The sequence below is a fragment of the Panthera pardus genome, unplaced genomic scaffold, assembly GCF_024362965.1.
Source record: "Panthera pardus isolate Hobbes unplaced genomic scaffold, ASM2436296v1 HiC_scaffold_13, whole genome shotgun sequence".
NCBI lineage: Eukaryota > Metazoa > Chordata > Mammalia > Carnivora > Felidae > Panthera > Panthera pardus.
The window spans coordinates 23,339,824-23,367,577 of NW_026526688.1; the positions used below are offsets into that span (position 1 = coordinate 23,339,824).

At 38.4% G+C, this 27,754-nt stretch overlaps 1 protein-coding gene across 6 annotated transcripts in view; it reads right to left on the minus strand.

Annotated features, from left to right (window-relative positions):
- Positions 1–17,795, minus strand: part of TUSC3 (tumor suppressor candidate 3) — a 283,032-nt gene extending 265,237 nt beyond the window's left edge. For 3 of the 6 annotated variants that reach the window (XM_019466758.2, XM_019466759.2, XM_053900915.1), the window contains exon 1: positions 17,465–17,792. In XM_019466758.2, coding sequence (XP_019322303.1) covers positions 17,465–17,602 — 138 coding nt within the window. In that variant the 5' untranslated portion in view covers positions 17,603–17,792. Of the gene's footprint in view, positions 1–17,464 lie in introns of all 6 variants that reach the window. The other 3 variants (XM_019466760.2, XM_019466756.2, XM_053900916.1) reach the window with 3 other exon arrangements.
- Between the last annotated feature and the right edge of the window lie 9,959 nt (positions 17,796–27,754).

Below are 27,754 nucleotides of genomic sequence, written 5' to 3' on the forward strand. Positions count from 1 at the left end.
AGTTGACTCCTACCCAACCACTGTGGATCACGTCTCCCTTAACTAGAAAGCCTGTTTAAGAACATTTGAGGGTGGCCTCAAGTAGGCACTCCCAGTACTGCTCAGGCCGGAGTCAGAGACACAGTCCCATCTGCTGCAGAGCATGGAACCCAATCCCATCGAACAGGAAATGCTGGTAAGGACACCTGGAAGCAGCATAACCCAGCTACTCTTAAACGGAGATGCAGAGGAGAGCTGATTACCCCCGGAGCAAGGCCAGTGACTATGTTCTGCCAGAGAACCTGGGACACAGGTCAGCCTGGGTCAAGACCACAAAAAAGAGCATTCGTGGCCTTGGAGCTGTTCTGCTGCTGCACCCAAGCCACCAAACTAACTCAGAGCCCTACTTATTGCTGAATACAACCTTCAGCCTGCCAAACAGGGAATTTCACCACAGCACGCAGGCAGCTATGCAGCCAACCCATCCAAAAACCCTGTTTACAGTGGCACTTTAACACAGAGAGCACAACTGGTGGCTTTCCCTGTCTGTAAAACAAAACTGGTAGTCTCAACTGACCAGGATATTCAGTACATACTGTTGCCTGATTTGGATACCCAAAATAACAAGCTATGCAGGCCCAGGGTCTGGTCCTGCTGCCCTAGGAAGACAGAGAGCTAATCCATATCCCCACCTACTGCTAAGTATAGTCCCCATGCCTGAATGGCTAATAAGCCTGACCAGAGAATCCAGGAAACCACAAAGCCCATCCTACAGCCTCACTTGGGCAGGGAACAAAGCCAACAGTCCTATCTAGCTATTCTCAGCCAGTGGAACACCCATCCTCCCCTGACCTCAGAGATCAACAGTTGCCTCGCCCAAAACTTATGCCCAAATAGGAGGCCCAAGGACATTACCAGCAGACAGATCCAGAAACCTGAACTAAGCTGACTGGTCAAGAACTAAGTCAAAGCACATCTGCAAAGTCTGGAAGAGGAAATTACTTATTCAAATGTGCAAATACAGGCATAAGGAAAACTAGGATAACAAATAAAATCAAGTAAATATGACACTACCAAAGGAAATAATAAAGCTCTGGTAACTGATCCCAAAGAAATGGATGTCTATAACAGCCAAAAATATACCAAATAAACCTCTTATAGTGAACTACAAGGACAGAAATAGAATAGGGAAACAATGCACAAACAAAACAAGAACTCTGACAGAAATAAAGAACAACAAAAAATCATAGATCTCAAGAACACAAAAACTAAACTGAACAATTTAACAGAGAGCTTCAAAAACAGATATCACCACACAAAAAAACAAATCAGTGATCTGGAAGACAGGACAATTGAAATTATCCATTCAAAGGAGCAAAAATAATTTTTTTTAATTTTTTTAATGTTTATTTATTTTTGAGAGAGAGAGAGAGAGAGAGACAGAAAACGAGCAGAGGAGGGGCAAAGAGAAAGAGAGAGACACAGAATCGGAAGCAGGCTCCAGGCTCTGAGCTGTCAGCACAGAGCCTGGCACAAGGCTCAAACTCACAAACTGTGAGATCAAGACCTGAGCCAAAGTCAGACGCTTAACCAACTGAGCTACACAGGCACCCCAAAAAGAATTTTTAAAAAGAAACCTGCAGGAATTATGAGACACAATGAAAACAATAATTTTCACTATAAAAATTCCATAAGGACAAGAGAAAGAGAAAGGGACAGAAAGTGTATTTAAAGTAACAGCTGAAAACTTCCCAAACTCAGGGAGAGAAATAGACATCTGGATATGAGAGACCCAAAGGACCCCAAATAGGTTAAACTCAAATACAGCTAAGACACATTTTAATTAGATTGTCCGAAGTCAAAGACAAGGAATTTTAAAATCAACAAGAGTGAAGTTACATACATGAGAACCCCCATAAGACTATAAGCAGATTTCCTAACAGAAACTTTTCAAACCAGAATAAAATAGAGCAACAAATTCCAAATATCAAAGAAAAGAAAACCTCATCCAATAACACCATACACACCAAAGCTGTCCTGAAATGAAGAAGGGATAAAGACTCTCCTAGAAAACAAAAGCTTATTAGGAAATTCATTACCAGTAGAACTACCTTAGAAGAAATGTTCAAGGAAGTTCTCAGGGTAGAAATTAAAAGATGCTAATCAACATCATAAAAATATGAGAAGGCTGTAAAAAACTCACTCGTAATGGTAAAAATATAGTCAACATTGGAAACGTGTAAAAACAATCACAATTAAAATAATCTGTTATCAGTTACATGGTATTAAAAAAACCAGGTAAATTTTAACACTGATAACCTAAAATATGAGAGGGATGAGAAGTAAAAATGTAAAGCTTAAGAATTTGATTGAAATTGGGTTGTCTTTAGTTTAAAATAGAGTGACAAAATTCTAAAATATTGTATGTAAGCCTCGAAGTAACAAAAGGGAAAAATCTATAGCAATTACACAAAAAAACATGATAAATAACTCAGAGCATACTGACACCAAAAGACAATAAAACACATAAAAAGACAAGAAACAAGGAAGAGTGGATATACAAAACCAGAAAACCCTTAACAAATGGCAATAATGAGCCCTTGTTTATCAATAACTACTTTAAATGTAAACAAATTTTCTAATCAAAAGACACAAGGTTTGTCTTGATTTCAGCTCAGGTCATGATCTCACAGTTCATGAGATCAAACCCCACATCAGGCTCTGCAATGACAGCACAAGGCTACTTGGGATCTCTCTTCCTTTCTCTGCTCTCCCCCATTCACACATTCTCTCTCTCAAAATAAACAAATAAACTTAAAAAAAAAATACACAGGATGACTGATGGATAAAAAACAAGATCCAACAACATGCTGCCTACAAAAGACTCACTTTAGATTTAAAGACACATAGAGATTAAGAATGAAGGAATGGAAAAAGATATACAAGCAAAGGGGGGAGGGGGAAAGGAGGGTTAGCTATACTTTATTAGAAAGTGGACTTTAAACTAAAAATGGTATACAATGATAAGGAAGCCATATAATGATAAAGTGGTCAATAAGTCAAAAATATACAACAATTGTAAATATATGCCCAATATTGGAGCATCTAAACAAAGAAAAAACTAACTGAGCTAAAAATAAACGTAAGTACAATAATAGTTGGGGACGTTAATACCCCACACTAAACAATGGATAGATCATGCAGACAGAGAATCAGTAAGAAAACAGTGGATTTGAAAAACACTGTAAACCAACTGATGCTAACTAACAACCATATACAGATGTGCAACACTCTGCCAACAGACTACACAGTCTTCTCAAGCACACATGGAACATTTGCTAGGATACACCTTTATGTTAGGCCCCCAAAAAGTCTCACAAATTCAAGAAGACTGAAATCATACCAAGTACCTTCTCTGATCACAATCACAGCAACCTAGAAATCTGTAACAAGAACTGAAAAATTCACAAATATTTGCAAATTAACACTCTGAACAACCAATGTATCAAAAAATAAACCAAAAGCAAAAGAAGTATCTTCAAACAAATGTAAATGGAAACACAACAAACCAAAATTATGGGATGCAGCAAAAGCAGCTCAAAGGGAAATTCATAGCAATGAACATCTATATAAAGCAGCAAGATAACAACCTAATTCTACGCCTTACAGAACTAGAAAAAGAACAAACTGAATGCAAAGTTAGCAGAAGGAATGAATAATAAAGGTTAGAGCAGGCATAAATGAAATCGAGAACAGGAAAACAATAGAAAAGATTAACCAAACTAAGAGCTGGTTCTTTGAAAAAATAAAATTGACAGAATTTTAGGTTTATTAACCAATGAAAAAGACAGAAGACCCTAATCAACAAAATTACAAATAAAAAAGAAAATATTACAACAGTCACCACAAAAATACAAAGAATCATAAGAGGTTATTAAGAGCAACTACATTGCCAACACACTGGACAACCTAGAAGAAATGGAAAAATTCTTAAAAATATACAAACTGCCAATACTGAATCAGGAAAAAATATTATCAATACACCAATTACTAGTAAGGAGATTAAATCAGTAATCAAAAATCTCCAACAAAGAAAAGCCCAGGACCAAATGGCTTCACTGGTGAATTTTACCAAACATTTAAAGAATTAATGCATGCTTCTTAAAGTCTTCCAAAAACTCAAAGAAAGAACAATCTAAAATTCATTTCAGAAGACGTGCATCACCCTGATACCGGCCAGGAAAGGACACTACCAGAAGATGACAGACCAATATCCCAGATGAATACAGATGAAAAAATTCTCAATAAATTCTAGAAAACTGAGTTCAATAGCACATTCAAAGGATCATTCATCATCATCAAGTGAAATTTATACCTTGGGTGCAAATATCATTCAACATATACAAATCAATCATTGTGATACATCACATTAATAGAATGAAAAATACCATAATTATCTCAAAAGACACAGAAAAGAAATTTGCCAAAACTCAACATCCATTCATGATAAAAAAAACTCTTACAAAATTAGGTATAGAATAAATATACTTCAACATAATAAAGGTGTTAGATAATAAGCCCAAAATTAGTATCATACTCAATGATGAAAGGTTAAAAGCTTTTCCTCTAAGATCAGAAACAAAATAAGGTGCCCACTCCTATCACTCTTACTCAAAATAGGCCTGAAAGCCCTTGCCAGAACAATCAGGCAAGAAAAAGAAATACAAGGTGTCAAAATCAAAAGGAAGAAGTAAAATTGTCTCTATTTGCAGGTGACATGATTTTATACATAGTAAGTCCTAAAGACTCCACCAAAAAATTGTTAGATCTAAATCAGTGAATTCAGTAAAGTTACAGGACACAAACTTAACAAGCAAAAATCAGAAGCATTTATATACACTAACATTAAATAATCTAAAAAAATAAAAAAATAATAAAAAAACACAATTCCATTTACAATAATTTTAATAAAATACTAGGAATAAACTTCACCGAGGAGTTGAAAGACTTGAACTCTGAAAACTACAAGACTGAAAGAAACTGAAGAAGACACAAATAAATGGAAAGGTATCCCATGATCACAGACTGGAAGAATATTATTAAATGTTCATACTACCAAAAGCTATGTATAGATTCAATGCAATCCCTATCAAAATTCCAATGGCATTTTTACAGAAGTAGACAAACTATCCTAAAATGTATATGAAACCACAAAAGACCCCAAATAGCCAAAGCAATCCTGAGAAAGAACAAAGTAGGAGACAATACACTTCCTAATTCCAGGTATGTTACAATGCTACAGTAATCAAAACAGTATGGCACTGGCATATAAACAGACAAATATATATCAATGTAACAGACTCAAGGGCTCACAAATAAACCCAAGCATCTGAAGTCAACTAAGAGAGTCAAGAACACTCGGTGGAGAAAACACAATCTCTTCAATAAATGGTGCTGGGGAATTGAATATTCACATGTAGAAGAATGAAACTAGATTTCCATCTTACACCACACAAAAATAAAACTGAAGTGGATTAACACTTAAACGTAAGACCTGAAACCACAAAACCCCTAGAAGAAAATATAGGAACAAAAAGCCCTTGACATGCATCTTAGCAATGATTGGCTATGATACCTCAAGTACAAGCAACAAAATAAAAAAAAAGTGGGCCCGTGTCAAACTAAGAAGTTTCTGCACGGCAAAGAGAAACCACAAAAAAGTAAAAAGATAATCCACAGAACAGAAAAACATATTCGCAACTATGTATCTGATAAGGCGTTAATCTCCAAAATATATAATCAATACAACTCAATAGAAAAAAAATCCTATTAAAAAAACTGGGCAAAAAACCTGAACATTTTTTCCAAAGAAGATACACAAAAGGGCACATGTACATGCAAAGATAAACATTATGAGTCATCAGACAAATGCAAATCAAAACCACTATGGGTTATCACTTCATGCCTGTTAGGATGGCCATGATCAAAAACAAAAACAAAAACAAACAAAAAAAACCAGTACCTGTTAGAATGCCTATCAAACACATGGAAAAAAGAACCCATAGATATGCTCTTGGTGGGACTGTAAACTGGTACGGTCACTATGGAAAACAGAATGGAGGATCCTTAAAAGCATAAAATTAGAACTACCATATGATCCACCAATTCCACTTCCAGGTATGTATCCAAAGAAAACAAAAACACTAACTCAAAAAGGTATCTGCACCGCCATGTTCATAACAGCATCATTTACAATACCGAGACATGGAAACAACCTAAGTGTCCGTCAATAAATGACTAAATAAAGAAGTTGTGGCAGACACACACACACACACACACACACACACACACACATGTATATACATACACACAGAATAGAACATTACCCATAAAAAAAAAAAATTGGGAAATACTACCATTTGCAACAACATGGATGGACCTTAAAGGCATTATGCTAAGTAAAATTATGTTTAGCATTATGCTAAGTAAAATAAGGCAGAGAAAGAGAAATACTGTATGACTTCACTTATATGTATAATCTAAGAAAAATAATAAATAGAAAAAGAGATCACACTTGACTTGTGATTACCAGAGGCAGAGTGGGGAGTAGAATAATTGGAGGAATATGGGGGCACTTAGGTGGCTCAGTCGGTTGAGTGTCCAACTCTTGGTTTCAGCTCAGGTCATGATCTCACGGTTCATAGTTTCCAGCCCCACACTGGGTTCTGTGCTGACAGTATGGAGCCTGCTTGGGATTCTCTCTATCTCTCCCTGCCCCACTCTCCCTCTCCCTCCCTCCTTCCCTCCCTCCCTCCCTCTCTCTCTCTGTGTCTCCCTCTCTCTCTATAAATAAATTAAAAAATAAAATTGGAGGACTATGGTCAAAAGGTACGAGCTCCCATATATAAGCACTAGAGATATAATGTACAACATAATGACTACAGCTAACGCTACTGTATGATGTATAAGAAAACTGTTAAAAGTCCTAAGAATTCTCACCAAAAAGAGATATTTTTCTTTTCTTCTTTCTTTTCTTTTTACTGTATCTATATGAGAAGATGGAGGTTAGCTAAACCTATTGTGGTAATCACTTCACAATATATGTAAATCAAATAATCATGCTGTACATCTTAAACTTCTGTAATGACGTATGTCACTGATTTCTGTATACAACTAGAAAAAATAAAGACAAGTGATAACAAATGCTGGTGAGGATGTGGAGAAAAGGGAATCCTCATACACTACTGGTGGAACTATAAACTGGTATAGCCACCATGGAAAACAGAATAGAGGATCCTCAAAAAATTAAAAATAGAACTACCATGTAATCCAACAATTCCACTTCTGAGAACATATCCAAACAAAATGAAAGCACTAACTCAAAAAGATATCTGCACCCCATGTTCATAACAGCATTATTTACAATAGCCAACTCATGAAAACAATGTAGGTGTTCACTGAAACAGGACAATGAAGAAACTATGGCATATATATAAAATGCATATACATCATATATAAACCATATCATACACACACACACACACACACACACACACACACACACAGACAACGGAATATTATTCATTCACAGAAAAACTAAGAAATCCTGCCACTTGCAACAACATGGATTGATACTGAAGGCATTATGCTAAGTGAAATAAATAAGATAGAGAGAAGACAAATACTGTATGATTTCACCTATATGTGGAATCAAAGAAAAATTTGTAGAAACCGAGTAGAGTGGTGGTCACAGGAAGTGAGTGAGGGCGGGGGAAATGGAAGATATTGGTCAAAGGATACAAACTTCCAGATAAAAGGTAAGTTCTCATAATCTAATGCTCAGTATTGTGATTATACTTAACAGTAATGTATTACACACTGGAAAGTTATAAATCTTAAATGTTCTCACCACAAAAAGGGAATGGTAATCATGTGATGTGATGGGAGTGTTACTGAAGTCTATGGTGATAATCATCTTCCGATATATAAGTGTATCAAGTCGGCATGTTGCACACCTTGAATATTCAAAATTTTATGTGTCAATTATATGTCAATAAAGCTGGGGATGGGGAGGGTGAGGGAGCAATAGCCAACAATGTAAAATGCTATGTAAGTCAAATAGTACAAGAACTCATGTCTGGCAGTGAAGAAAGCAATGACATTCTCTAGAGCCAATTCAGTAGCATAACTTGTCAAACAGGAAAACAAAATATTTATGAAAAATTATGATTTTTAACTTTTCTCTTGTGATGCCAAATCAATTTGTACTATCCATTTAAAACAACCCATAATACATCCTACAATTCATTCACCAGGATCAGCACTAAAGCTAACATTAAGCATTTACTACGTTCCATGCACCATGCTGCGAAGTACTTTGCAGGATTAAGTCATGTAAAGCTCTACAGCAAGGACTAACATACTGTCTACATTTTACAGATAAGGAAAAGAGGCTTAGAGAGATTAAGTAACTTGACCAAACTTTACTAAGCTTTTACCAACTGCAAGGCACTATGCCTGAATATGCAGGTAGAGATATGAAGAAAAAAAAAAAAAAAACAACTCTCTTCAAAGGGCTTGTATAATAAGAATGATAGACAAGAGACAATTCACAGAAGTGTTATAAAGAAATAAGCACAAAGTTCCATTTGTGTGAGCACAGAGAAGTCCCTCATCTGAAATGGGGAAGTGGGGATAACTGACTTAAGTTAACACTGGAGAGAAGCATGGAAACACTGGAGACAGCAAACAGGAAAGTTAGACAAAGGCTCACTCAGGAAAAGCACTACCTGCATGCAAAGAACTGTGGAATGCACCCTATGGCATTGAAACAGCAGGTAAACAGTGCTCCTCAAAGATAGCCATGGTCAAGAGAAGTCTCAGGGTATCTTTAGCTGGGGTGGGGAAAGGAGTGTGGAAAAACTCACATGTAAGTAAAGATTGGAGACTAAGTGAAATGTGCCCAGATTTCTGGCTTTGGCAAACAGACATGTGAACATGCTTTACTTACTATTAGGGACTGTATGTAGGAGGCACTGGTTTGGGTCCTGCGCTGTTTTAGAGTTCTGACTATTATGATTTAGGTTTACCTTAACCTAAACTCATTTATTTAAAGCTTCATAAAGAAACAGATGGCTTAATTTTATAAACCATGTTCTCAAAGGAGTCAAATCCAAGTAGTATTAATAGGTTTTACATCTGCCAAATTTTTAGTCATTTCAGACTTTAAAAAACAAGTACCCATGAAGAGGAAGTTACAGAGTTAAAATATCAGCTATGAAACGACACAGGAAAAAATAGTATAACGAAAGTAGTGAAGGGAGAGCAGGGAGGAAGAACTTGACAGCCTAACTGAACATGAGAATACGGAAATATAACCTCTGGTGTCAGGAAACCTAACTTCTAGTCCCAACTTTGTTATTTAGCCTGAAAACTGACTTTCCTGCTCTAATATCCCATAATGCAGTATTTTTTTGAAAACATCTATGGTTACTATTCTCGTTACGATTTGGAATACACTCCAACATCAAAGCATGTGACTCATGTACCTGTCAACAGGAAGCTAAATTAAAACAGAGTACCATTAGGACAGTATTACATCTTGATTCAGCCACTCTTTCTCCCATGAACTTTCCAGGAGGAGAATGTACAGGAAACAAAGCAAGATAGAGCACACCATTTCACCTCCCTGAGCAGGAGAAAAATCCTTTATTCATTCTGAAAGCTCCAATGCTAAAAAAACAAACAAATAAAAAACATGGAACAATCTGCATTGCACAATATCCTCAATGGGGGAGAGGGGTTGGAGGTCTCAACTTTTCTTTTGCTTAATCTTAAACTCAAATGTAAACCAAAAGACTATTAAAATATGATCATTTTTAAAATAAAGGTGTCTTCCTCTATTTTATCCGGCAGTCTTTAAGATGAAACTAGGTACCAATCTATTACATACACAAAAGCAAAAGAAGTATTTTTTTAAAGCATTCACATAGAAAACCTCATACAGCAAATATATCTATCTGAGGCATAACTAATTATTTCTCTCCTTTCTTGGGCTAAAAGCTTTTAAGGCATATAATAAATTTATTCCCAAATTTCCTTCCTACAATCTTTTGGATATATAATACTTAGAGAACTTCAATTCATACAATAAAAACAGTTACATTAATAAAAGGAACACATGGAAAATTCACTTCCAAACACATTTTCAAAGCATATACAGACTCCTAATAATGACTGTTAACATTCAAAGATAAGGGAGAGCTCTATGTATGTAAAAAGTCCTTTAACATTTAACATAATTTACAAAGAGGGTCTTACAGCTAGGTAATTGTTAAGCTCCTAACACAACATAGAGGTAAATAGGGGTGCCTGGGTGGCTTAGTCGGTTGAGTGACCAACTGTGGCTGAGGCCATGATCTTGCAGTCTGTGGGGTGCAAGCCCCCCCTCAAGATCTGTGCTGACAGCTCAGCCCCTCCCCCGCTCTCTCTGCCCCTCCCCCGCTCACTTGCTCCCATGCACAGGGGCATGCACTGTCTCCCTCAGTCTCTCTCAAAAACTAAATAAACATAAAAAACATAAAAAAAAAAGAGGTCTTTGGAGTAAAACTGTAAAGTTACAAGTTGGGTAAATCACAATCATGGGTAAAACCCTTAAAATAAGATGACTTTCTTTGGTAGAATGCTTTCAAATACAAAAAATCAGAAATTCATTTCAAAATGAACAATATAAATCTTATTAACATATAACAAGGATTCCAGAGTTAGAGAAATTACAAGGCTAGTTAAGTCAGGTCATCAAGCACCCATGTTCTCTCCATTTTTCTACCCTGACATCAGGAACCCACTGGTTTTTGCCCTCAGCCTTATACTTTCATGTTTATAAGATGGGTTCAGCAACTCAAGCATCATATTCTCATATTCATATACTGAAGACATGAAGAGACAATTTCTTTTCCTTGTGTCCTTTATAAAAGAAGTGGAAATTTATCACAAGTCCCATATAATTTATGCGCTTACTACTAAACCAATACTCTGCAAGGTACTAGATAATCATGATATAATCTCTGACTAAGAAAAATGTTTTGGGCTTAAGACAGTTCCAGTTTCTCTAAATGAAAACAAAGTATTGTCGGCAAAGATAAAGGTAAGGCAAACAAAGCTGTCTGCCAAACCATCAAGCAAAGATATTATAAAGATTGTATCTAAGTACATGAAATGCCTAACATTCTATCTCCTATCTGTTCTACTGTTATTTTTTTTGTCATTTTCTAATATAATTTAGACTTCCTTCCAAGTTTGTTAAATTCAATGAGTTATCCTAAGATATCTCAATTTAATACTTGATATGAATAGTAAAGAGATTTACAATGAATTCTGTACCCTAAGTTTTATCACAATACTCATATAAACTAATTTCCCAATGGTTTGTCTTGTTTCCAAGCACAGAAGACTCTGAAATAAAGTACTTCCAAAAGTTGAGTCAAATCATACCGATAATGTTAAGCCATCTCTAAAAATACACTCCTAAGATAAACAACAGAAAGTTCCATTAATAAAATGAGCATCACAATTTATTCAACCTATACTCAAGTACCCCTTTTCATTAAAGGTACTAGAGTTCTATAGGTAGTCGGGTCATGGTAACATGCAGTGGAGAAAAATTTCTTTACCTCCAAATGTCAAACTAATTACGTATCTTTAGATGATCAACCAAAACTTTAATAACAATAAATATACTAGTGAAGACTTTCTTTTATTCTTACTCTTCAGTTCATTAATAGCTGCAGAGTGCTACTCTTCCATGTTAAGACTTTTATCATAGATTTTGAAGGACTCCATAACCTCATTGTTGATCTTTTTTCTTCTGGCACAGGCAGATACCAATTATTAGGAAAAAACATATTACCTATTGTTTTGAATAACACTTTTGAAATTTTAATATTCCAACTGAATATTTAAGTTTTCCATAGCTATGTATTGAGAGAAATCCTATTTTTCCAGGATGTTCTTTTCCAAGATGTTCCTTCCAAGGAACAAAAAATCCTATTTTTCCAAGATGTTCCTTTAATCTACGTACAACTCCCCAGGAAATTATGTAAAGCCAGCCTTTCTGTATACAACATGCAAAATACAGGGTAAGAGCTCCAAATATATATTATATTGGCAAGTGATTACTTAAAAAATGAGGTTCTAGGGATGGTAATAGTTGTTCCCCATAAACCAGCACTGTTAATAGCACTTAGAAAACAGATGGGCCAGGAGCACCTGGGTGGCTCAGTCAGTTAAGCGCCTGACTTCGGCTCAGGTCATGATCTCACAGTTTGGGAGTTCGAGCTCGCATCAGGCTCTGTGCTGACAGCTCGGAGCCTAGAGCCTACTTCAGATTCTGTGTCTCCCCCTCTCTCTACCCCTCTCCTGCTCACACTCTGTGTCTCTCTGTCTCTCAATAATAAACGTTAAAAGAAAATTTAAAAAAGAAAAAAAGAAAACAGATGGGCAGAAAGAAAGATTAAGAGTTCCCCTTCTCAATTTGAGAAGCTGCAGTCTTGTTCAATAGATAAAAACTGGGTAGAGATTGGGGCGCTTGAGTGGCTCAGTCAGTTGCGCGTCCGACTTTGGCTCAGGTCATGATCTCACGGTTCATGAGTTCAAGCCCCGCATCGGGTTCACTGCTGTCAGCACAGAGCCTGCTTCGGATCCTCTGCCCCCCTCTCTGCCTCACCCCTGCTCACACATGCACGTGCTCTTTCTCTCTCTCTCAAAAATAAAAAAAAAATTTAAAAAAATTAAAAAAAAAAAAAACCTGGAGACTGACGTAAACACTACTAGTTGGTCCCCACGTTGCATGCTGCATGCACGCTCATACACATGTACACACTCAATGTTATAGAACACATACATTGTTCATGATTTACCTGTTCTCTAGCAGGGGAACAACAGCCATTCCTATACTTAAGCAAAGGTAAATTTTCTATCTTGGTGGAATGAGTTTACAATACTCGAGGAGGTACTCTTATGGAAAGAAGGAATCATAAGATCGTCTGACTCGACGAACAAACCCTGGAGACTACCAAAATAACCAATGTCAGTCACTGGCATCCAGATGTCAGTCCTACCAAAACTCACTGAATATTGAGAAAATGCGAAAGTAAATGTGGCAAAAGATTAACAGCTGATCAATCTGTGGCTCACGTTACATGTTTCTGCTCTTCCCCTGCGTCTTTCATGTGGAACAGACAACACATACGGGACTGAACATACTGGTGGGGTATGCACATGGAGGAAAATATCCCAGCATTCTCTTTTGCTTAAGTTACTCTCTCTCACTTAAGGAAATAATTCTTCGTGGATTTCGACATAACATGCAAGCACAAGGACTAAGTGACTTTGTTCTTGACATCTTTTCGGGGGCATTTAGCACCCAAGCCTTGGAAGACAGGTCCTCTCTAGACAAAGAGCAGATCTATTTATTTTCCGGTTTAATAAAGATAATGTCTCCCCTGGGTCAAAGGTCAAACAAGCTTAGTGTCCATTATAAAAGACCTGAGCTCCCTAAGCTCAAGGTTTCTCTCCCGCTACACAACTTCCTGCACTTGTAGCAGTCATCTAATCTGCATCATCAGCATAAATGCTGACACTCTGGCAAATCCGCTGCTGTAATAAACCGTCCACTTGTGATCCAGGATTTCCATGCCTTCTGCCATCATCTGTGGAAATGCGGCAGGCTGAGCTCTCACAGACTTGGCAAGGAGTTTGGGCCATTCTGAGCAAGACCTGTCAGTTCCAATTACTCAGCAAGGAGTCATTGTACACAAAATCTAACCTAGCTGAAACTACCTGCAGTGGCAGAATCTGTGTCTACATGTATACATACCCACGTGTAATTACTAGGCATTTCTTAAAGCTGTGCTCGTATATTTACACACTTTTTTTCCACTTAAGTTCTCTGCTTAAAGGTAAAATCCATTGCTTACTTCCATCCTCTCCCTTTTCTTAATTTGCTAAGATAGTGAAGCATCTACTTCATGGCTCTGCCGCTAAAAAACCACTGGATATATACATCTCAGTATAAAATGTGCTTCAAAACATTAACGACACACAGAAGTTATGTCAGAGGCAATTGAGATATTTCACTTACATAATCATATTGCTTGGCAAAAATATTCATGAGCTGTTCAATTTTTGAGATTGCATATTTATTGCTACCTACATGTCACAGCCTATTAGCTAACATAAAGGATAAGTTACTATAATAGCCGCTTTTGATGATGTCAAAGTCAATAAATCCATTTAAAATAATTACAGAATTTTAGCTCCTTTTATATTATCAAAACATGTTATTATAAATTAAAACAATTCTAAATGAAACTAACTGATAAGTGTTAACAATATAAGAAATAGAGAAATGGTCAAAATTTAAAAAAAAATATGATGCACTACATAAGCAAATGATCTACTAAGAATGTATAGTCTTCCTCAAGTTTCTATCACTTAAGAAGAGGATTCAAAAATTAGTTTAATGACTATATTGAATGTAATTAAGGAAAGTGACTATAAAGTCTCTAATCTTTTTTGCCAATTCACCCAACTATTTCTTCACTACATTCTTAGAGAATATAACAAAATTATTTTCTACTGAATTAAATGTCTTCATGAAGAAATATACAAAAAAATATATATGTAGACACACATATACACACATCCATGAATACGACCAATTCTTCCATGCTGCAAAATCTCCCATCTGGGAAGTTCTCCAACAAAGTAAGAGTGTGGAATTCTCCATGTGTCACGATAAAATAAAAAACTTATTTCAGTAACTATAAATTTCACAATAATGATGAAATCACTTTATTAGCAAAAAGAAAATTGAAAAATATTTTATCACATTTTAGGATCTCATCATGTCTAATGCTCTCATCTAAATGAAGAACACATAATAATAGACACTAGTACTGACCATCTGTTATGCTCTAGGCACTGCACTAAGTAATTTATATACAGTCTTATTTAATCCCATTGACAAACCTGAGATGTAGGTATTCTGTGTTTAAAATTTTTTTATTTGAATATTTTTGAGAGAGAGAGAGAGAGAGAGAGACAGAGCATGAGCGGGGGAGGGGCAGAGAGAGAGGGAGGCACAGAAGCCAAAGCAGGCCCCAGGCTCCGAGCCCTCAGCACAGAGCCCGACACGAGGCTCGAACTCCTGGAACCGTGAGATCATGACCTGAGCTGAAGTCGGACGCTCGACCGACTGAGCCACCCAGGCGCCCCTATATATGTGTTTTAAAACAAAGAAATTAAAGTTCAAGAAAGTTAGGTTGTTTGCCTGATGTCATACAATTAGTGACTCAGTTGTAACTGGACCACCTGTCTGACTCAAAAACTTACAGTGATAGCTATTACTGTCATAACTATTACTTCCATAAAAGCAACTAGTGTCCATTCTTGGTTCCAGGTTCAACTTTAGACTTCAACCCCCAGAATGAAGGAATACACTATTAATGTCAAGTGAACTCAAGTATTTATGTCAGTAACATTTTTTGTAGTAAACTAAGTTCCAACTGCTATACTTGCTGGTTCAACGGTGTCAAACGTTATAAGGGCATCAGGTTCTAAACTCAGCAAAGAATGAAGTGACATGTTCAAAACAACCCTGGAATACCACGAGAGACCAACCACTTTCCACTATTTCCAGTGAAGTATATTTTTCTTCCAGTATTTAAAGAGATCACAGCCTCCAAGTTATTAAGGACTAAGATTGAATCAGGTGCTCTGAACTTCACAAATAAATTTGTGTAACTTAAATAATGTGAGTGTATTCTCAGAGAACTGAGTACCAGATACCCAACTAGATTACATTCCAGATATGTATACTCATTGAGCAAAGTATTAAAACTTCAATTATTTGTTATTTTCCTCTTCTTTTCTTTAAATATGTGCATTCTGCAATACCACGATGTAGTATTAGACTCTCCTGTTTAAGAAAAACAAAAGTGGTTTTGGAAAACATCCTTTTCTAATCCTCAACAATTTTCTCCCTAATTTTTCATTTAAAATGTCTTTTATAAAAAATGGTAATGGAACAGATGTTAGTTTATTGTCATTGTACTAAGGTAACCAGTGTTGTCATCTGTTAAAGTTGTCACACAATTGGAAATACTAAGACGCTTTGAAGATGCACACTTTTCAGTCCGTTCAGATTTTTTTTCTTCCAATTGAAAGTTACTGTGGTCGTGAGAATTTCCATGAAATCCTTCATCATTTTTTACTGCCCTCTGCTGTGATAATTGGCAAAAAAAAAAAAAAAAAAAAAACCCACCTTTTAATCCCCTCCCTCAAGAAAAACTATGACACCTAAAACTCTTGGAATGTGGTCTATAAATACCAAATGCTAGAAAATGTACCTTTAACTTATACTTGTAAATACAGTTTTAATTTTAACAGTTGTTCTCTAAACCTGTTACTGGAACTCCAACAAGAATTCTGTATGCCATGCTTTCAGGTTAAAATTAAAAAGCTAAAGGGAAGAAGTTCATATTGAGTTCAGAGTTGTTTCAGGTAAAGGTAAAGAGAATCACAATTATTTTGCGCATGAGGCTGTTTCATTACTCTCTACTCAGCTATCAAGAAACGTGTGGTAATATTTTAAACCCGAATTAGATTTTGAGGCACGTGTGTGTAATACTTCACCAGTAAAAACTATCTTGAACTACAGCGAATACTCTTACTAAAATAATGTACGAAACACTACTCACATTTCCTAAAGAATTTTTTTTTCTGATCCTTCTAGATTGAGTATCTAAGGGAAGGATGGATCACTGAAATTCACCAATAACTCTATTTTAAATATAGTGACTTCAACCCCCTCATCGAAGTCATTAGAGGACCAAGGTTGAAATCAGGTGATCTTCACTTCACAAATTTACATAACTTAAAAAATGTGAGTTTATTCTCAAAGGAGTTCAACATAAGCAAATAAACCTACAGCTTTAAAAATGTGTAATTACGAATACAAACTTAAAACACATTCCCAATACGCTCCGCTGTCGCTTTGATCGAGTAACGAAGGGAGCTGGGTACTGAACCTGAAGGACAAACAGTTCTCACAGGTTTACAAATATTCCTGAAGAGTATTTTCACACCCAACACACCCCCTTTCAGGGACTCAAGGGCCCAAACCTCGGCCTTGGAGGATCAAAAGCGCCATGAGTCTGAAAGCGTTCGGTGCTAAAGCACAGAGTGGAAGACGATGCTGTACTGTTTTTGAGCAAACACCACGATAACGCTACATCCGTGACTGCGCGGCAAAAAGGACTCGCCCCAAGGCCCCCCAACCGCTCCGCGGGCGTCCCAAGGCCGCCTTCCCCCACGCCAGCGGCCCGGCTGCCTAGCAACGCGGAGAAGCTGCCTGGCAACGCCGCCGGCCCAGCCCGCCCCAGCCAGCCTGGGCCCACCCGGAAGGTCAAGGGATTCATTCTACCTCTTTTTTCTTCTGTCCTCCCCCGAGCTGGATGCAGAGCAGCAGCAGGAGGAGGAGAAAGGGAAAGCTCCCGGTGGGCAGGTATCGCAGCCGCCGCCCCGCCAACCTCCGGCGTGAAGGAGCGCCCCTGGCACCCATCGCCGCAGGGCAGTGTCTCCTCCACGCTCGGTAACCGTGCGCGCCCAGCTCCTCCCGGCGTCCTACTCCTGCCAGGCCAGCCGCCGGGTGCCCCCGGCCTGTGCCCTCGTGGGCGCCTGCGGCTTCGCCAGGGAAGCGGAGGCCGCCGAGGACGCGGAGGAGGAAACTGACAGAGCATCCGGTTCACGGGAGAGGGAACCTGGAAAGGCCCGGGATGGGGCAGGAAGTGGGCGTGGCGAGGGAGCCGGGGCCTCGTGCGCGCCTTGCTGAGCCCAGGGCGCCGCAGCTCTCCGTGAGACCCGCGCCGCGCTGGGGCTCCGTTCTCCAGCCGGGTGACCGAATGCTCTCATGTTACTGAAGCCGGTGCGAGTCTCCAGGAATATGCGAGGGCCCGGTTCAGTCCAACGGGACTAAATTCCTGTTTACCAGAAGCCACAGACGGGCCTAATTGCCTTTTGGACGACAGAGGAGCAACTTAAGGAATTAGTACCTGCCTGGCCCCTCTCGCCCATGGGCCATCTCCGTTTCCATGGGACGTTTTTTGAGACAGCTGTGGCTCACATACTGAGCCCTCTCAAGCCTCTAACATAATCCACGGAATATAATCCTCTGGATGCATAGTGGCCGCCTGCAACTTCACAGCTATTTCTGCAGCCCCAATTGAGGGGCCTGAGGAGCCCTTCATTCACTTCCTGCTCTCTGAACATTTTAAGAACAAAGCAGCAGGCTGTTTACTGAATATCTGATATGCACCAAGTCCTGTTCTGGTGTACCTTTTATTCCATGGCAAGGTTTCTTCTCTTGGATCATGAACACCTCTGCTAGTCTGATGAAGCCTACTGGGCCCAGTCTTAAAACAGTATTTCTAACTGCATAAATTAAATTCATAGATTACAAAGGAATCAAGTATAGTGAAATACCATTATCCAAATGAAAACAATTCACCTCTTTTGACCCAGTGGTCAACAACATTTGTATTTGGGGAAATACTGGAAAGCAATGGTAGATGTAAGAACCACCGTATAAACATTCGGACGTCACAGGGTGATTGTAACTGACCAAGAGACAGAATTGTAGGATACTTGGCCAGCTAAGTAGCATGAGGGCTGTAAATAAACTCTGCAATAGTATCAAATCTGACTGTATCTAACACCAATTCTAGTAAATATGGTAATACTGAAATAGCGAGGATGATAAACAGTATTTCAAAATATCTGCTACGGGGGCACCTGGCTGACTCAGTTGGTACAGCCTGTGACTCTTGACCTCCAGGTCGTGAGTTCCAGTCCCAGGCTGGGTGTAGAGATTACTTAAAAATAAAATCTACTGTACTGTTATCATAGGAAAAGATAGGATTCAGTAGGCAGAGAGGGAAAGGACCTGAGATCCCTGGATGGGGAAAAACTCGTATTTTGGAACAATGCCGGGCTTAGTCTGACTGCACCAAACCCCCTCAGGCATAAGATTCCTCTTAAGAATGTAAAAGACACTACCTACTCCCCCTCAAGTTTTCCTCAGGAATTTGACAAAAGACCTAACTAAAAATAAGTAGACTAGAAAACGTTTGACCCACAAGGAATGATCTAGCCATAGACCACCCCTCATACGATGGAATCGAGCCAATCAGGAGTGGACGACCCAGAACCTAGAGGTTTCAAGCCAATAAGGGTAGGCCCTGGGAAGGAACGAGGCAGGAAAGAAGAGAGGGCTGACCAGAACCTTATAAAAGGACACTTGCCTATTGTAGCGGGCATTTACTGTCAAATACCCCCTCTCTGTAAAGAGAGCTTTCGTACTACTCTTACTTTCTTACACTCTAATAAACTTTTGCCTGATACTCATTTTGTGTCCACGGCTTCATTCTTCCAGGCGGTGAGACAAAGAACCCCAGGTACCCAGGTAAAAAAATCCTGCAACACTGTGATACTAAGTTATTTGTAGTTTGTAATTTCTGCAGGAAACAAAGCCGTATGTACTGTTAATACCACCATGGTTTGCTTTCTGCTTTATAATTGAAGAAAACAAGATTTTTCATGAGAGGTTAGTACCAATAAGGTTAATTTTTTTCCATTTCAAGTTTCCCCAAATTTCATGGACTCCAGATTAAGAACTGCTCCACAACAACCTTATCAGATAAGTCTTATTGTAACAATTTCACATAAGGAAACTAAGACCAGAAGCTCCAACTCAAAGTCACACAATTTGAAAAAGGTATACCAGGAATTTCAACTTGGGCAATCAAGCTCGAGAGCCATTATTATATACAATTCTATGCTGCCTTTTTTAAAGGTATTTACGAATAAATCTCTCTTCTCTGTCTCCCAGACTTTTGATTTCCCACTATTACGTGAGCATTTTTGCCCATAGTAATTACTCGCAAAAGAATAGTTCCTTGCTTTTTCCTTGAAATGTGTGAAAATGGCCTCCACTTTTATCTATTTGGAGACAGGAGTAAATTTATGGTCTATATCAGCTGAACATCTATATCAAGATACACTCAACATAATCAAAATCCACCATCTGCCCTGTTCTCTCCCAAACTCGTCTTAATTTCTATTACTGTAACTAAATGCTACCACTGGAACCAAACCAATGTGAGTTCTCTCCTTGCCGAGTCACAGAGAGAGACTACACGAGGTGAATTTTTGCACAAAGGAAATTTTATTTGCAACAAATAAGGAAATCATAGGAAATAACTAACAAAGCTGCAACTCTGAGCAAGGGTGTATGGGTTCCTTTCAAAAAAAAAAAAATTTAGTGTTTATTTATTTTTGAGAGCGAGCACGAGCAGGGGAAGGGCAGAAAGAAAGGGGGTCACAGAATCTGCAGCAGGCTTCAAGCTGTCAGACACGAAGCTTGAGCCAACAAACCGTGCGGGAGATATGACCTGAGCAGAGGTCTGACACTTACCGACTGAGCCACCCACTCACCCAAGGGTTAGGGAGAATAGTTTAAAAGAGGATCCTTGTCAGTGCATGTAGATGTGGGCATGAGGTCATGCATGCACCTTAAGGAAACATGCATTATACGTGCATTGTAAAGTAAATGAGGTTTGTGCTCCTCCTTGGGCAGAGGTTTTAATATTATAATGAGGTAAAGGTAATTATTGGTTATTCTAGAGGTCACTGCACTGCCCACTTGAGCAGGTGAGTCAGGGAGTTAAGCTCAAAGCGGTGGGAGTGGTCTGGGCTAGCTGGAGGTCCCGTCAGAACTGCTTGAGGGGTGGTTTTGCCTTCCTTTTGCCTGAATTAAGAGATAAAGCAGGAAAAAACGCTTAAGGAAAAATGTAGGACAAAGGTCGGTGAGTAGGAGCGGGTGAGCAGTAAAGGTCAGGTCTTGGGATCTAGTTGATGATACCACAATCCTCCTAATTACCAATTTTCAGAGCCTCAGAGTGGCCTTCCATTTTCCTCATTCTCTCCAACCATACTGCCATCCATACTTGGTTTCCAAGTTACTCAGCCTCCAAAGTGTCTTAAGAATCTGTTTTCTGCTTTTCATTTTGTAACTCTTGCATTCATTAGAAAGGCATCAGGACACCATTATTAGTCCATTCTCCCCTTGTTTATAAATTTACCTTCCTCCTCTACCAACCTAATCCAAAACTTTTTAATCCTGCCTTCCTGCATTCTATTCTTGGTACATTAGCCAGAGTGATCCTTTTTATACAGAAACCAGTGCAAAGTACTTTCTCTGTCTTCAGCATAAAAAGCAGTCTTTTCCATGCCCTCGGGCCCCTATGTTACTTTCCTCCTGGCTGCCTTTCCAAACTCATTTCTACTTCTGCTTTCTGACTATGCTTCAGCCAGGCTGGTTTTCTTTTTTTCCTTAAATATGTCAAGCATACTCTTCCTCTGTCCTTCCCACTGTTGTTCCTTCACGCTTTCACACAGATACATGTCCACATGGCAAACTTTATCATTTTATTCAGGTCAAGGCTCAGATCTCCTAAACTATCATCTTGAGATAGGGAAACTAAAGGGACCCCATGACGGGGGAAAAAACTGTTTTTTTAGCTCCTTTACCTATTTCTATTCTTGTGCCAGGATCTGCGCACACACACACACACACACACGCGCCTTAATATATGTCCTCATAAGGAATAAGGAGTTAATGATTCGTTTGGAGCCTTCCAGCCCAATAGATGACATCTCAGGAATGACTGGGTAAGAATGACCCGGCAAGACCATCATGTGTGTATTCTGGACCACTGGCGCTAGACATCTCAATGCCAAAACCCTCTGGCTCCAAGGAATCTGTGACTTATGATGCACACATGGCCCCTGTCCTTGTTCAGACCAGTTCCTGGATGCCAGAGAGGACATGTGCACCAGACCACAATCATCAGTAAAAACCCCAGACCCCAAGCAAAGAAGAGACTCTCTCCTTTGCTTCTGAGTCTCCTGGACACTCTGTCCGTTCCTGCACTCCCTATATATCTCCAATAAACCCTGCTCTCACTTCCTACTGGCTCACAATTTGATTTCTATCCTGCCGCACTTAGCCAAGGACCCTCCGGGCTCATCCTGCAGGACCCAGCCTGCCTGCATTAACCTCATTTCTCAGACAACGCTTTCTAAAAACTAAACTCCTTACTCTTCACACACATACACCCTTAACTTTTTCATATAGCACTCATCATTACCTGAAATTATGCTATGGATTCATTTATTTCTAGTCTCCCCTATTAGGATGTAAGCTCCGTAAGACAGGGCTTTTTATCTGCACTGTCCAGAATAATCCCTGTTTCACATTTTTTATAGTTATCTATCACTAACTGGCATTATGCTTTTATATTCCTTTCCCCATTGTAATATAAGCTCCAGGAAGGCAGAGACTGTTTTCTTTATGAGTACACACTACACCAAATAGTGCATTTGTTGAATGCATGAATGATTTCAGCCATTCTCTGTTTATTCCCTGAAGTACAACACTAAGCATGTCACTGTCTTTAGTCCACATACTTTCAGTAGCTCATCCCTAGGTTTCAAAGGAGGTCCAAACTCTGGATAATGGCTTAGAGCCAAATCAAACCCTTTATCCCTGCTTTAATACAGCAGCCTTCAAACTGGAGTTCACACCAAGGACTACATAGACAAATGGTTTTATTAAGAGAAGCCATTTCCAAAATCTCAAAAATCCTGTGTTCTTCCCTAAAATTAATGGACTTGGAAAAAATGCTGAAATGCAGGCTAACTCTTCTTCTTCTTGCCCAGCTTTGTTAGGACAAGGGCCTTCTATCTTAGCTAAAGAAAGAGATCTCTCCCTCCCATCCTGACTAGTATGTCTAGGTGGGTTGCCCCCCACAAGGGACTAAAAAGACAAAACAGAACAAAACAGGGTCTCCTGGGTGACTCAGTTGCTTAAGTACCCAACTCTTGATTTCAGCTCAGGTAATTATTTCCCGGTTGGTGAGTTTGAGTCCCGCATTGGGCTCTGCACCGACAGTGCAAAGCCTGCTTGGGATTCTCTCTCTCTGCCCCTCCCCTGCTCGGAGGGAAGCAGGCACTCAAGCATTTGTGCTCGCCCTCTCTCTCTCAAAACAAGTAAAGAAACATGCAAAAAACAAAAAACAAAAAGCCCTCCAGGGCAGCCAAAGGAACATCCTAAGTATTTGTATATGTGTTGAAAAGTGAGTGATTTTAATGTCTTAGACAAAAATCCTTTTGTTAATCAGAGGTTTCTGGTTTTTTGCTTTCAATAATATTGAAAGAGGGCACAATCCACTTGTCAGGTATAGATCATTTAAAAATTGTTTTGGGAATAGAACGCTACATAAGTTTTGGCCCATTACTCAAAAGGAGTTCAAAAATTGAGTGATATTGTGATAGCAGACTCCTATTCTTGTCTCCTCATTGTGATCATAGTTCGTTAACACCTAATACAAACAAAAATTAAAAGTAAGAGTAAGAGCCCACTGGGTGGCTCAGTTGGTTAAGCATCCAACTCTTGATTTTGACTCAGAGCCCGCTTGGCATCCTCTCTTTCCCTCTCTCTCTGCCTCTCCCCTACTTGTGCTCTCTCTCTCTGTCTCTCAAAATAAACATTCTTTTTTAAAAATAAGAATAAAATAATGCTGAATATTATCTCATTCCAGCAATAATTAATATTCATCCATAGACATGTAAAGTAATTTTTAAAAACCTTAACCATTTCTATAAGTAATTCTTTCCCAGTACACTTTTGCTTTTCATTTTTTCATGTTTACTACTATTTTCTCAACTTCATAATATATGTTGTTATTTTGATCAATTGGGTACAACTCATAACTAATGATGACTCAGTGCAAAACATAAATTTTAATACAGCCTTATGGTCAGAAGTGTGTTTAAATCAGATTTCAATTCACACAACTCTTTTTGGCAGAGAAGACTTTCAAGCAAAACAAAAATTAGGATAAAAGTCTATCTGATTACACTGCCAGTGGGAGGGTAAACTGGTTGAACCAGTTTGTAATGGTGGCAGTGTCTACTAAAGCTAACTGCACCAGCAGTTCTAAATAGACATAAATTCACCATATGACATGTATAAATTCGTATAGCAGCTTTGTTCATAAAAGCCCAAAGCCGGAAAGAGACCAAACATCTAACAACAGTTAATCAGATCTATAACTTGTGATACAGTCGTACTATAGATCAATAAAAATGAACTAATGACATCTATACATAATGTGAATGAATTTTACAATCTAAGGATCCAGACACACACAAAGCTAATGTATTTGGATGTGTGGAGATAGATAACATCAACCAAATGAGAACAGGAAGAGGCTATTTTTTTCTGAGCTTGCTATAGCAAGGGAGTAAGCCACCCTCACTTGAGTTTTGACAGACTTAAATACAGGCAGAGGGAGTAGGAAACCTTAATGTAGAAAAAAGGGAAGATGTTAGGTACCCCCCAATTGGAAGCTATTGGCTTGGAGGAAACTGTGGTTAGACTAAATAGAAGGAGGGCATCTATGTGATTGGCTAGGGCAGCATATTTGGCTCTCTGTAGTTGGTCTAAGTTGGAAACAGGGACAAAAACTAGGTAGCTGTCAGTTTTTTATCAAGTCTTGGCTATTTGGGGCTAACCGTTAAATTAACCTAACGGTTAAACAATAACCGTTAAAGTTATTGTTGGGATTTCTGGATTGACTAGCGATAGCAGTCTGACCTCCTATAGGTCGAGGCTGGCTTCCTGGGATGTTTATTACATATAAGGGGTTGGTTTCCTGGACATATTGCTACAGGTTGTAGGTCAGAGTTCTATTTTTATATATGATCTGGCCATTGTTGGCTAATATATTAAATATCTCAGGTTGGAAGTCAGGATAGTAGAAGAGGGCTCAACAGGGCGCTAGAGTACTGGAAATAGTCTATGATCAATTTCCTCCTGTTCTGAGTGCTGGTTATTACACAAGTGTGTATTCTTTGTAAAAATTTCTTGAGCCATAACTTTGTGATTTATGTATATATGCTATATTTCAATATAAAATTTACTTTTTAATAATAAGTTCCATAAAAAATTATAATTTTTCAAATCCCTTGGAAGCAACATAATGGAAATGCAAACTCAGGAGGATAAAAAGATAATATAAAACAAGCAATTGTTAAAAAGAAGAGCTCCTTCTTGTGTGTGCATTTGTTTTTTTAATGGATAGCTATCATTTCCATTCCTTCAGAAATATTTAAAAGAATGCCATGACAGTTTTATTTTTTGAATGTCAATATTTATAACTTGATGGAAATTTTCATCTTTGTATTTTAAGCTTGTAATGAAAACTTTGATGTTTACTTTAAAATGCACAAAGGGATATCTAGTCTTCTAAATTCCTTTAGAAGGATGTTATTGAAGATCACATTCTGTGTGTTCCTGCCTTTGTCACTGTTGCATCTTTCTGGAATGAACTTGTCTGTCCTCCCTGCACTTCACAATTTTGCTCATTCTTTAGTGCACAACTTAAATATCATCTCCGTTATGATTCCCAACTCCTAGTCAACAGTAATCACTGTTTTCTCTTTGCTTCCATACATTTTGTTCACAGTTGCTTATTTAAAGTCACACAAGTCATAAGTATCTAAAGACAAAAATATTTATAGGTAATTGTGTCAAAACACTGCAACAAACAGTGATGATTACTAAGAACTTAACTTTTCTTTCAAATATAAGTAATCTTTTCAAAAATTATTTGAGAGAATATAAAAGCATTTTTTGTGACAAAACTTAAGTGCTAATCTAGGCATTAAATAACATGGTGATTTTATAGATAGAGATTAAAATAATAATTTTAGGCTTTCTGTGCATTATTCTTGAAACAATATGTAGTAAAGGATTTATTAACACACCTTACTGTTGCAAGATTTTTTTACGTCAATACCCACGTTCATCGTCTCACCGCTTTGAAGAATGAAGAGGTGGACACAAAATAAAATGGGCAGCAGGCAAAAGTTTGTTAGATTTAAGATGAGAAAGTGAGAATAGTAGGAAAGCTCTCTTTACAGAGAGGGGGCATTCAAATGTAGATGCCCCCAACTATAGGCAAGGGACTTTGTTTTATAGGATTTGGGCGGGCCCCTTCCCTTTGCCCTTGTTCCTCCTCAGGTCCTACCCTATTGGCTTGATCACTGTAGCTGCTGGGTTGTCATTCTTGATTGGCTGGAATTCATTGTGGGAGGAGTCAGGCTATGGTCATACTATCCACCATATAACTTATTACTTATTTTACTTATTTTAATTAGGTATTCTGATGGTCAAATTCCTGAGAAGAAGCTGAGGGGGAGTAGACGGGTGTCTGTTACATTCTTAAGAGGACCCATATGCCTGAGGGAGTTTGCGGCGGTAAGAGGCTCCCAGCATTGTTCCAGAATATGTTTTTCCCCACCCAGGAACATCAGGTCCAAACCTTTTCCTTTCTGTCTACTGAGTCTTATCTTTTCCTATTATATTACTATATATGTATTTAGGCATTCACAGATTAAAAAATTAATAAATCTGTGAAACTTAAAGCTGTAGCTTTAAAATATTAGTATATTAAATAAAACACTGTATATGTCATAATAAATACACCATATTGATCAACTATAATAACTGTTAATAAGCAGACAATCACATGCATTATTTTGTATGTTTATACATCTTTGTAATTGGAGTGCCTGGAATACTCAAACACTTGTGTTAATTACCATATTTAATCAAAGTAACTATGTTTTTCTCCAGACACAAGAGAAAAATAGAAGACAGAAAAGCAAGAACTGTTGAGCTATCTTTATTTCATGAGTGCTAATGTCTTACTTTACATATATTTACTAAGGTAAATAGTGTATATTTTGCTCATCTATAGCTATTCTCCAAATTTTTAAATTATGTTTAGCAATTGTGACATTGTGATTTATAATATAAAATGTATATCTGGTCTTCATCCCCATTTCTGGCACAGAGCTCCTTAAAACCCTTGAAATTTCCTAAGTGACAAGGGTGAGAAAGATGTTTTTATTATGTTAATTAGGTGACTTTTGGACTCCACCCAAGGACGGGGCTGGTTGCCAGGGGAACTAACCACATGATTAGAGGGAAGGGAGAGGAGCTAGAGGTTGAATCAATCATGCCTGTGCTATGAAACCTCCATAAAAACCCAAAAGGACTGGGTTCAAAGAGCTCTGGGTTGGTGAACACGTGGAGATTCTAGGGAAATGGTATAGTTTGAAAGGGAATGGAAGTTCCACCCCCCTTTCCTTATACAACACCCTATCCATCTCTTCCATCCAGCTGTTCATGAGTTATATCCTTTTATAAGAAACTGATCATCTAGGAAGTAAAATGTCTCTCTGAGTCTTGTGAGTCACTCTAGCAAATCATTCGACCCGAAGGAGGGGGTCCTTGAAACCTCCAACCAGTTGGGCAGAAGCACAGATGTTGTTAACTTGGCCTTGTGACTGGAGTTGGTGGGGTGATAGGGGAAGAGAAGCAGTCTTATAGGACTGAGCCCTTAACCCATGGGATCTGACACTATTGATGTGGTTTTGGAGTGGTGGTGGGGGTTTGGGGCCCACAGCCAAGAAGGAATTCTTGAGACTTCTTCATGTAAAAAGGTAGTTTTAATAAAGCACAGGGACAGGACCCATAGGTAGGAAGAGCTGCCCCGGGGGTTGGGAAGAGAGACTACGTACAGTG